The sequence below is a fragment of the Centruroides vittatus genome, unplaced genomic scaffold (genome assembly GCF_030686945.1).
Source record: "Centruroides vittatus isolate TY-2023 unplaced genomic scaffold, ASM3068694v2 scaffold_211, whole genome shotgun sequence".
Taxonomy (NCBI): domain Eukaryota; kingdom Metazoa; phylum Arthropoda; class Arachnida; order Scorpiones; family Buthidae; genus Centruroides; species Centruroides vittatus.
In genome coordinates this window covers 387,059-399,890 of record NW_027122687.1, presented here as the reverse complement: position 1 = coordinate 399,890, position 12,832 = coordinate 387,059, and the positions used below count along the sequence as shown (strand labels likewise).

General features: G+C 33.5%; 1 protein-coding gene across 1 annotated transcript in view; it reads right to left on the bottom strand.

Moving 5' to 3' along the window:
* Positions 1-4,302, bottom strand: part of LOC136987471 (patched domain-containing protein 3-like) — a 31,405-nt gene extending 27,103 nt beyond the window's left edge. Inside the window, exons 1-2 of the mRNA XM_067285206.1 lie at positions 4,239-4,302; positions 3,188-3,705 (exon numbers count right to left, since the gene is read on the bottom strand). Coding sequence (XP_067141307.1) covers positions 3,188-3,705 — 518 coding nt within the window. The 5' untranslated portion in view covers positions 4,239-4,302. The remainder of the gene's footprint in view (positions 1-3,187; positions 3,706-4,238) is intronic.
* Positions 4,303-12,832: the final 8,530 nt, after the last annotated feature.

The window sequence follows — 12,832 nt, the reverse complement described above, 5'->3', positions numbered from 1 at the left end:
TTAATTGATTGCCCTTGGAAGTCGGCTTCTTACAGAAACACAGCTTCCCTATCATCAAATGTCACGGCACGCCACTGTGTACAGAGATTCCAGATTGAGATGAAGTCGCTCAAATTCATCATCATCGATGAAATGTCAATGATTGGTGCAAGAATGCTTTACATGATCGAGAGAAGATTGAAGGAGATAAAACTCGAGGAAGATGAGCCGTTTGGTGGATTCCTTATCTATTTGTTTGGTGATATTCGTCAGCTTCCGGAATCCTGTTAAAGATACTCCTGTCTACTCGAGTGTTTTTTACAATGTAATGAAATCACATGTGCAGCTTCTCTATTTAGAGATCAAAATTTCGTACTAACGACAGGAAGAATAGTGAAATTTATGACCATTACATATATCATTACATTCGTATGTGATTCTTTTGAGAAGTTCATTGTACTTAGTAATTCTCATAGACAAAATAGCACAGATAGTTCCTTCACAGATGTCTTACAACATCTAGCTTCGGATGATTTCTCTGATGCAGATCTGAACATTCTGACGACAAGAAATCGAGCATATTTATCCAGAGATTAACTCAATCAGTTCCAAACGACAGTAGAGCTACATCCAACAAACGAGCAAGTTAAAGCAAGGAAGACTACTTGCAGTCAACTGGATGCCCTGTTGCTTATATAGCATCTGAAAACACTCCAATATATCCCTGCCTTCGTCCAAAGATGACTCAGCTGTTGGTCTCTCCGAGTATTTGAATCTCTCAGTTAATGCCAGAATCCTGCTGAGAGTCAACTTATGGGTGCAAGGAGGTCTCGTCAATAGTTCACTAGGAAGTATACGCTACATTATATACGCTCCTTATGCTCGCCCTCCAACAACAAACACTGTTTATTTTAGTGGAATTCGATAGCTATCAGGGACTTTCATCTATGGTAATCTGTTTCCAATAATCCCGATAATACGCTCTTCGAACGATGGCAGTATATTTCGATCTCGTAGACAGTTTCATTTTACCTTAGCATACTCGATGACTATACATAAATCACAGGGATTAACTCTTCAGTGGCGTAGCGTAGTGGGGGCGGCAAAGACGGCCCGCCCCGGGCGGCACTTTTAGAGGGCGGCATTTTTTACAATAAATAATAATATTATCTTGTAAAAATTTAAACCATTTCATTTCATATTTTTGTCGCACCTACGATACGGACCGATTGAAATGAGCACGGAATTTTTCATTACTTATTCTGTGACGAAATTAAGGAATCCCCTTTCTTTAAATAAATGTATAATAATGACATCTTGCTCATTGTAGCGACTGACAACACCGTCTGTACTGACTTGTAGGAATTCCCCTATTTTATTTAAGAGGGCGAAATTTTAAGGAGACGGAGAAATTTTCCTTCGCCCCGGGCGGCTGACACCCACCCTACGCCACTGTAACTCTTTCAAAAATCAAAATAGATATAGGAAGAAAAGAGATAGCTATCGGTCTTACCTATGTTACATTGAGTCGAGTGAAGAAAATAACTGACTCAGTATTTTTAAAGAGTTACAATAAAGATCGCTACGAGTCAATCTGTAAGTCCAAGGCCCGTAGTGATAGTCAGAATTTCGTGAAACGTTAGCATAGCAATTAATTAATGGCTTATTCTGACCTTATATTTGTATATTTAAATGATCCAATAGAAATCAAATATATTGTTGAAAACGAATGATTCTGTGTTTCGTTTTTCCCTGATAATCTAGAAAATGAAGGTGCGAGCAGCTTCGTTCCGACTAAACGGTGATACAGCGTTACTTAACTAGTTTAACTAAACTGTTTTTGTCTTTATGCGCAAATCGAACTGTGATGGACCTCATTTCTCCACACTACTTACTAAAAGGAAATTGGAGTTATTTGGACACTAGACTAACATCACGTCTAATATTAGTGTTTGATTTTTAATTTCTGATATTTTTAAATAATTAATTTATTATTATGTCGTGTTTCGCTAGCAGGAAACGAATTCAATTTATTTCGTCGTTCACATTGCATGACAAAACCAGTTTAAATTTGAAAATTAAAAAGATAATAGCGATAGGTTTAAAATATATTGAAGGACATCCTTGTCGTTTAATGAGAATTCATGTCATATAAAAAAGAAGAAATAAAGGAAAGTTGAGAGGGAGAGAAGTGAAGTGTGACCGACATAAACCTGCAGATACAAATGTAAACCTAATTAATACATAAAACAATTATCATCTTCAATCACTTTAATCTTTTTTATTGATTTTTTCACAGCAAACATTATGTCGGTTTAACGACGTATAATTTTTATCGTGGCATGTTTCAAATTTTACATATGAATTTCGGGCGAATGATGAACAACTAACAAGTTAATATTAGTTGTTTACTAATATTCATTTCTTAACGTGAACACAATAATTTACAGTTGTTTATTTGAAAGGTACTAATTTTTATAAAGTAGTATATTGGATATTTCTCAGAATAACATACGAAGTGTACTTCACTTATAATTTACTTCACGTCTTAAGGTTTGGTACCGGTGGTTTCGAATTGTAATCCTCTCATATTACTGAAGAGGAGCAAAGATGCTACTAAAGATGCCCGAAATGCATATGTAAAATTTAAAACATGCCACGATAAAAATTATACGTCATAAACCTAGATAATGTTTGTTGTGAAAAAAGCCAATCTAATTAAAAAAAATTAAAGTGATTGAATTTAATACAGCATTCCAACAATAAGTACATAAAACAAGTGATGGAATACAAACGACGATACCTGGAAACTGTACATCTATATAAATGAATTGGCTAGTTTAAAAATGAAAGAAATAGAATAATACGGAAATAATAGATTTAATATTTATAGATTGTTTAGTTAATATGTTTTTTGTATTTTTTAGCTGAATTCTTTTCTCTGCTACTTCAAGCGACAAACCAAAGTCAGATTTTATATGATGAATTTACACTAAATGAAGACACTGATTAACCCATACATTATAAGTATTACATAATTAAATTATATAACGTATTTTGTATCTGGTTAAAGATCGACATTTTAATATTTACTAAAATCATTTTAAACTGTTTATTTAGAGATAATTGGAATTTTAATAATTTCTTATATGTGAAACGTTCTTTTAAATATTAAAATAGACGGAAAGTTTTATATAAATTATCTTACTTGATTTTGTATCTTCCCAATTTAATGCTTTTCACTTTCCCTCTTAAAGACAAAGCGTAGTTTCTAAAGCATTCATCGTAAATTGTCTTGGCGCAAATTCTTTCATAAGTGATTGTTGTGTTTTTCCAGCTAAAACTGATATTTCTAATTGTTTTATCCATTTCATATAAATCATCCATTACCGATTCGTCCAGCATAGAATCGTTGTATTTGGCAGTAGCAATAACAAGGGCATAGCTTCCGAATCTGGACATTCTTAAATAGTCGAATTCTTTTGAAAAATGTGATGGAAACAGCGATTCGACGGCATTTCTCTCAGTTCTGGATCTGGCGTGGATTGGGGTAAAGAGATATTCTATACTTTTGACTAATTCCAATTCTTTAAATCCCGTCGAAAGCATTAAAGATATCAGAAAGGGTATTATGGTGTACTTCAGTGGATGACATCCGATGTGATATCCAACACGAGAAAAAGCAAAAGAAACTGCTCGCCTTACACAATCGCACGCCATGGTCATCTGGAATCAATATTTTTGGATTAATTGATTTTTTTAAAACTTTTAGGAATTTCAAAGAAACATAATTTATAAAATAGCATACTTTATTATTATAATTATATAATTGTTTTGTTTTTTTATTTTTGACGCATTCTATCCTATTGGCAGTGAGAGGGTCTTTTTAATCGTACTCATCGACGGTTCGGTTGAGACCACAATGGAGACGTCCGAATGACGACGAAGCATCCTGCGAAAAAAAATTCCTGAATTTTTTCGAACTACTCGTGCACTGTTCCGTGTACTACTGACAGGTAGGCTCGGTTTTTTGCAAAATTGCATATAGTGCAAAAGTGCACGAGATAAGTGTCTTAAAATTAATATTATTTATTTTATTAAAAGCAATTTTATGTATAAAATGCAACACTTTACTGAAAGTTAAGTAATAAATAAAGAACTAGTTTACTGATTTAAGATAAAAGTTTTTAACTAATAATATTTTAATAATATTGTAAACATGAAATAGTATTAAAATATTTAAGATAAAGTGTACTTACGTTTTAGAAGACACTATTCGTTTGGTAACGTTTGTTTCGAGCTTCACTCTAACCTTAACTTACGCAGTTTAGTTATAAAACACGTCTGTTCAAGATTTTATTTAAACTCGTTGCTTACTCGTGAATTTAATTAAAAATGGCTAATTACAAATGACGTGGCGTCTGGGTAAAAAATTTAATTTTTACGTCTGTGAAATAAACGCGTTTGGCTAAACGCCATCACTTCCAGCTGCAAAATTGTTAGGGAAAGTTTTTTCTGGAGAATATTGAATTGTTAATTATTACTCGAGAATGAAATCTTACCAACAAAACTTAAAGAAATAAGTCAAAATATACAATTTTTCTTGATGATTTATAAAAATTCGTTGTTACTCTGATTCGTTTAATCATTATTAACTCTTTGCTGCTGAAATTTCTCTGGCGAAATCGCCAAGGTCAGCGTTGTAAGGTGGAGAAATTCAGATGTTCATTATAGGTAGCGATTTTAGATTTGTTTGCCTCGCTTTATTCACCTGTGAAATAGAGTTTGTGGTGATTTCAGCACGGATCGGATTTTATCTACATTGACTCATTTTATTGCAACAAATAAGGTTTCTGTTATCACTTCGCATCCGTAATTTTTACCGCGAAACCTTTGGAAAATCTACTGGAAATTTTGTTGTATATAATTGGTTGTAAAATTTTGTAAAGTGCTTTTTAGCTTAAATGACTTTGATATACATTATCGAAACTTTCATTTGCAGAGATCAATTATAACAGTTCGAGCATAAAATCTGAATTTTGTGGAGTTGGCAAATAGGTGTTCGAGTAAACAATTTCATTTTTCTCGTTAGAAACACTAGAACTGGTGTTTCTAACGAATAAAATATGCGTTATATCTAAAGCAAAATGCGTTATAACATAGATTTTGAACAATGTAAACGACTAAACCGAACGGCTAAGCCCATCGGCAACTTCTCATTTCCGAGCCAATCGGCGTTTAGAAAGCTGCAGCGTTTTATTATTTGACAGAATATACATATTTGTAAATAATATATATCTCAAATTAATCGGGTTTTATAAATATATATATATATATTTCGTTTTGGTTCTTTTGAAATTTGGCATTTAATAATTTATAAAGTTTCATGATATTTTAAAGTTGACAATCGTAATCTGTGATATATTTGAAACAAAAAACAAACAACAGATCGAATTGGGCTCGATTTAGCCTGCAAATTTTGTCGAGAAAAGTCACCCATTTTTGGAGCTACATTATCCCAGTGAAATTGTAAACAGACTGTGAGAATCTGAATTTAGGATTCATTTATTTTTATAATTTATCAGAACAATGTAATATTTTATCACAAAGATTATACAGTTTTTCAGTTTTTTAGAAAATAAGGGAATACAGTTTCCTTTCCCATCAATTTACTTCCTTTAGAAAAGTTTATCACTTCCTATGACTAACTTTCGACCTAACCTCATCTTGATCGGATGACAAATGTTCAACTCATCATTGAAGATAAACTCGAATATAAAAGGGTTTTACGCACTAAATTCTGGGCGGATTTATCAGCTCGTCTATATCTTTAAATTTGTGCCTGATCTCTTTTGGTTTTGATACTTCCGCTTAACATATAAATTAACGTACCAGGTTACAAGTCCAAGCCTTGGATGAATGTGTCTCATCCCATAATAAGGAAGACTTATATTAACCATATAGAGGTATTATATATATATTATATTGTGAACTTTCTCTCTCTTTCTCTCTCTCTCGTTTTATAGAGATAAGTAATTAGGATAGATATTATGATTAGTTGGTTTTGTTTGTATTTCCTTCTTATTTCATTAAATTTTTATGATTTGTTTTTAACTTGGTTGTTTTAATGACTAATATACGAAACGAATACATATTGAAGAATCTACAACCTCCTACTATAGCCTTTCTTCTAGTAAAGTTCCAGTAAAAAGAAATATGTTATTATAATCCTAACATCGTGAGTTAGGGCGCGAATATTTTCCTAGCTGGTGTCAATCCTGACAGGAGGCATATCTTACGATTCCCGTCTCTAATATTCTATAAAAGAAATCCAGTGACGTAGTGAGTGGTCTTTACCAGACCGTCGTCGATTAAGTGGTAGGGAAATAATATTTCTTTACCCACGGCTTCTCACAAAACGTTTTAAAATTCTATTTTTAACGTTATTAGTTAATTTAAATGTTTATTGACATTATTTTATACAAATAAGTGTGTTTTTGCTTTATATAAACATATTTTACATGTCTTGTCTCTTATCATAATGAGTTGAGCGTATTAGAAATGACTATTTTTTATTTTTTGATTGTTTTTGTAAAAATTAATGCTTTTATGTGCTTATTGTCCTAGGTGCCTGAAATTTTACAAATTTATTTTTATATTTTGTTATTTTATGTTGAAAAAATAAAAGAAATGAAAATGTAAACAAATCTCGGTTAAAGCGCGTACTTCTGACGTCACGTGACAGGTTTTGTTTTTTACGACACGCCGATTTCCTGTGTGGTTGCTATGACGTGTACAGTACAAGTGTCTAAAAATTATACTAATTTAAAATTTTAAAGCTTTTTTTATTATTCTAAAGCGTTATTTTAGTAAATATATTTATTTCTTATTGCTGTTATTGTTCAGATGTTCATTATAAATTAAATTTACGTGTATTAAACTAATAAATAAAACATTTTATAATCATAATGAAAACGTTTCCAGTAAAAAGTATATAAATATAACAGTAAAAAGTATTTAAATATATTTATTTCAGAAATATTCTAATAGTAAATGTTTACGATTATACATGCTTGGACTTTCAATTTAATAAATTATCGTATATATTTCTATACATGTTTAATCTGAAATAAATCATCATAACAAATATAAACCTAACATATTTTGTCTTTATATGTAACTTAGATCAATGAAAATCTAACACATGACAGTTTCGTTTTATATTCTTGTGTCTTACAAAATTAAAATAAAATTGTTTAATATAAAATATAATTCGCGTCCCATTCATTTCGCACTCACTTTTGAGATGCTCAATTTCTACTCATTAAATTTTCTATGGTAGTTGTATTATATGTTGATTTAGTAGTAGTCTCTTTAATCCGAAAATTTGACGGTAGACCTGTTAAGGTGTGAGGCAGTCTACCGTCAAATTTTCTGATTAAAGAGACTACTACTAGATCAATTTCAACTCATTGAACACTCACCTGTTTGTCGTTTGTTTCTGAATGCCATTTCGACAGAATAAAGGCTAAGTGACCGTCGAAATGAATGTCTGTTGAGTGCTGTTTCTTAATTCCACTCTTACTGAGTTAAACAGAGAAGTGAGGAGGAATGTGAGGATACAGAATAAAACACAAATATGGTGATTTCAGACACAGTGCTTATAGTACGGAAATAATTAATCGAGTCACGCAATTTCCAGCAAGCAAGTTGTTTACCTTCAAACTTATAAAAAATTGAGATATATAATTTTATAGTCTTTTATGTTCTGCATTTGAGTTATTCTCGCCATTTTACTGAATTCAATAAAGTACATTCCGTTCCTGGAAAAATCGCCCTTTGTAATTTTCTCCGTGACAACTTAAATATTCTGATAAATAATTTGTTTTCAGTTTGTTTAACTTTGAAGTAGATTATTTTAATAACTCTTTATCATGCTTATTTTACTTTTAATTATAAACGTACATTAAATAGAAGCTTAAAAAGACGTTATTGCAAGACGTTATTTAGATTTAATGAATTTATAGTTTTTGGCAATAAATAACATAGAAAGATAAATATATTATCATTATGTTCAATTTCTATAAAACTTTTTATAATTTTTTTCTTTCAGTTTCTTGTTTAGTGATCAGTATTTTACACAGTTTACATTTACTTAATATACTACTGAATTGAATATTTTTCTATATCGTTATGTATCAGTACTGGGGACGTATTTATGAGTAATTGCTTTTTTGTTAAAATTTAAAGTAAGTAGCTATAGCATGAACACTATTTCTGAAACAGGTTTCATTCGCATATGTGTAAATGAAAATGATAGTTTTGAATATGAATATATAGAAGTTTCGTGGAGATTAGGATAAGCAGGTTACACTTTTTAAATGTAATTTTTAACAAGAATTTTGAATAAACATTATTTCTTATATACAATGTAAGCTGCAGCTTTGAATACATTAAACTTTATACACTATAATTTGATATATTAATTAATTAATATTAACATTTACTGCTTTCAAAATATATAAAAGTATAAATTTTAAATTATAGTAACTAAGTATAAAATATACTATACATAAGGTACATTTTATAATGTATTTATAATTAAAGAGAAGTAACCATTTAACAAATTTTAAAATAAAATATGTATTCAGAGTAATGTGGAATTTATTTTCTCTTATTTATAGAAAAACGAATATATAAAATTATTGAGAATATATGAATATTGTGTATAAGAGAGTGTTGGAGATGTTCGCTATAGGAGGCCGTGGCAATCTGAGCTCCTGTTTTGGATCGTAATTTCAGCGGATATTTTGGATATCGGTTCAAGTGCGGTACACCGTTAGAAAGGACTTTGTTTGCTGGTTCGTAGGACACATTAATTGTTTTGATAGGTTAATTAGGGGAGCAGTTAGAGGGGTTTTAATTTTGTAACTTTGGTAGATTAAAAGGGTGGGGACCTAAGGTTAGGGGGCAGGAATTGGGAGCACAAATAGGGGGTCCTTTTCTAGGACGGGGTGATTTTGGTAAAGTTCTGTTAAGTTTCCTACGTGTTACACTAGTTTAAATTATACTTAGTTCGTGTATATTTTTAAATATAATGAGCTTTGTAACGGCCTTTCCCGCTGTAGTAACGGTCTTTTCTAACTGTTTTTTTTTCTTTTTTTTTTGAAATGGGTTTTCAGTACTTAAGCTTTATTTGGGGTTAAATTTTGTTGTTTTAGGTTAAATAAGGTTAAATAGTTAACTTTTATTTTAATTAGTCAATTCTCTAGCTGTCTTTGGTAGTTGAATTATTTTCAACTGTATATAATGGATTAGTAGACTTAAGTACTCTAGATTATTTTAATTGTATTTATTAATTAATTATTGATCTTTTTATGCCTTGTTTTTCGTCATTATATAGTTGTGTTAGTCTTCATTCTCCAATTTTATCTTCGTGTCAACCGGAGGGTTTTCTGTATATTGGGCTCTTGAGGAGGTGGCCACCTCTTAAGGAGGTCACCGTAAATACAAAACACCTCTTGAGGTTGGTCACCTAAATACTAAACACGTCTTGAGGTTGGTCACCCTAAATACAATTAAAATAATCTAGAGTACTTAAGTGTACTAATCCGATAAATACAGTTGAAAATAATTCAACTACCAAAGACAGCTAGAGAATTGACTAATTAAAATAAAAGTTAACTATTGTTGTTTATTTAGGAGGTTATTAGTATTGAGAAAATGATTAATCCTTTTGATAATGAGGCCGTCCAAAACCTTCCCTGGAACGGAAAGGAGGCTGATGGGTCTAAGTTGGTCAGCCTTCTTAATGTTTTCGTTGTCCCTTTTAGGGATAAATTTGATGTCTGCATGCTTCCAACTATTTGGGAAGACCCCTTGCTGTAGGCACTTATTATAGATGTATACTAGGGCTGTAGGGACGGCATTGAATGCATGTTTGAGCATTAGAGGCGTAATACCATCAAGTCCAGGAGACTTTTTGTTTTTTAAAGATTTGACTGCCCTGTACATCTCGTTATATGAAAAGGGAACATCGTCATCTGTTTCAGGGAGGACATTCATGTTATTTCTGATGTCTTTTTGTCTGGGAGTGTCATTAGAGGCATCATCCAATGGAAAATGGACGTCCATAAGGTGTTCCATAGTTTCTTTATAAGTTGTAGTATGATCCCCATTGTCTTTGCAAAGGTTAATTGGGATACTAGTGTTCTTTCTTGGTTTACATACTATGTAATAAGGATCCGACCAAACAGAAAGATTGCCCATTTTAGTACAGAAGGCCCTCCAGGCCTGTGTCCGAGCCTTATTAATTTGCGTTTTGTAGTTGTTCAGAGATTGCCTATATTTATTCCTGGTGTCTTCTCTGTTAATGGGGTCCCGGGACCTTTGGAGGCACTTAAGGTTAGCCCTCACCTGCTGCCTTAACACCTCCAGGTCCTTGTTCCTCCAAGGTGCCCCCTTCTTTTTGCTAGCAGTACTAGTGGTTGTCTTGTGGTAAGCTTGGAGAATGGAGTTAGAATAGGTGTCCACTAATTTATTGATGTCCACTTTATAAGCGTTAGCCTTCAACCAGATGTCCCTGAACACATCTTGGTACTGATGCCAATCTGTGTGGTATTTGGCCTCAGTGTTAGTGTTGCTAGTCCGGATATTCTGGAGATTCCACCGGATATACCGGTGATCACTGGCAGTAATGGTGTCAGAAGTTTCACAGAAGGTAATTAAATGGTGGGAAAAAGAATTGGTGAGACAAACGTATACCCAACTTTTGCCTCTATCAGTGAAATAAGTTGGAAGGTTACTGGTGTTCCTAGAAGTAAGAGAGTTTTTGGCCATAAATTCTTCTACAAGGTGTCCTCTGGGGTCACCAAACGGACTGTGCCAAATTGTAGATTTGGCGTTTAAATCACCCCCAATAAGCCATGGGTGATGACCAATAGAGTTGTTTATATTGTCAAGATCATTGATAAGGTTCTCGAGCTGATCATTAGGAGAGCAGTAGGCAGAGGAGAGGTACAAGACGCCATTATCGAAAGTTAGCAGGATGGTAGTAACCCTCTCAGTACTGCAAGTAGGGCAAAACTGAGTGTTAAGATTCTTGTTACGTACCAAAATACCGGTAGTAATACGGGTTGTATAGTCTTTTGGAGGATACTTCCTCCATTTCCCGAACCAGACAATACTGTTGTTCACCAGGTACGGTTCTTGGATTAACAGTATATCGGAATTCCAATCTTCCGCAGTTTTCAGCAATAAAGAATAAGCAGCTTTGCATATCTGCAGATTTATCTGAGTTATGTTGACGTTATTCGTAAGGCAACTATTAGCAGTGTTGGAGGAGACGATACCAGTGTGAGTGGAAGGAGTTATATTGTTATATGCCATAGTCTGTTTGTTTGATACTTTGTTGCTTTAATCTCTGAGTGATCTGACATTGTGCATTAAAGGCATTATGATCTTCAGTAATGTGTTTATTAGTAGGTTGATTCTCGTTGTGTTCTTTACAATTAATGCATGATGGTGTTTTGTGTTTCCTCGTGCAATCTGTATATTTATGCTCTCTTCCACATTGGCTGCAAGTAAGCCTGTTATTGCAGTCACGGGCCATGTGATTATAACCGCAACAGTTGTAACATCTAATTAGCGGTACAAAGTCATCTACACGTACACTGGCCCAACCCAGAGAGACGTACAGTACTTACTGTTTAATATTACTTGACGGATCTTAGGAGTTACCGAGAGAACAACGTGACCGCAATTTTCTTTCACTCTTTCCCTATGTATAATTGTCCAAACTTTACAGTCTTGTAGTAATTCTTCTCTTCTTATTTGACCCCAAACATCATTTTGCTCAAATAGTGTCTCAGGTATTTCTTCTGCTGAGATAGAATCAGGGACATTAAGAAAAATTAAGCGCGGTTTTCTGCCCTCTGCCTGTTTGCATTCGATTTTATCAGCTACCTAGGGTAAGGCTCGAATTGCGTTAGTCAATAGTTGACAATCCTTAGTATTCTTCACTCGAACGCATATTCCTTCTCCTTTAATTTTAACGACAGACTTTACCTGTACTCCAATACGATGGGGTTCAACCCTTTGTTTGATTGTTTTAGCTACTTCATCCATATTTATCCTGGACCCATTCTCTGTTTGCCTAGGGTATACTAGCACCGCATGGTTGCCCCCAAGCCTTCTTTGTCAATTTTGTTGTTCAAAGTTTTCTGAATAACAGATGTCGTCTTGCTTTGTTTTAAGTTGGTCGTAAGGACCTCTGAATAAGATAATTGGTTAGAAGCAGTAGTAGTGGGTTGAAAAGTACGATTGTTTCTGGCTTCCTTAACAATGCCAAGCAATTGGTTAACACATCCAAAAAGTTTAGTTACTTTCTCCCGTACTGCCATCCTTTGCGGCTTAGTAATGTAATTGACATTATTTTCTGGCAAGAGACCTAAGATCCCACCTAGGAGCTCACCCGCCTCGTGAATGATACAGTCTTCAGGAGTCGTAAATGATTCTTCAAAATTATCATCCATAATAATACTCTGCTCGGAGGCCGTGCACTGAGAAGCCATAGCCGAGTAGCACACAACACTAAAAGCTTGAGGGGGGCTAAGGCGAAAAATGAGTGAAGTGCAAACCCTACTAACAACCTATGCAGCTTAGTGGAGGGAGAGGAGGAAGTGGCCTGCTCCTCCTCTCCCTCCACTCCCTCCTCTCCCTCCGGATCGCGACATTGCTTTATTTAAAGTTTCTTGTAGTTATAGTCTGTGTAATGTGTTCTTTATTTTCTTTTTGAGTTTTACTGTCAAATCTGCTTCCAGTATGCTTATGCCACAACTTTCAAAAGTTTCCT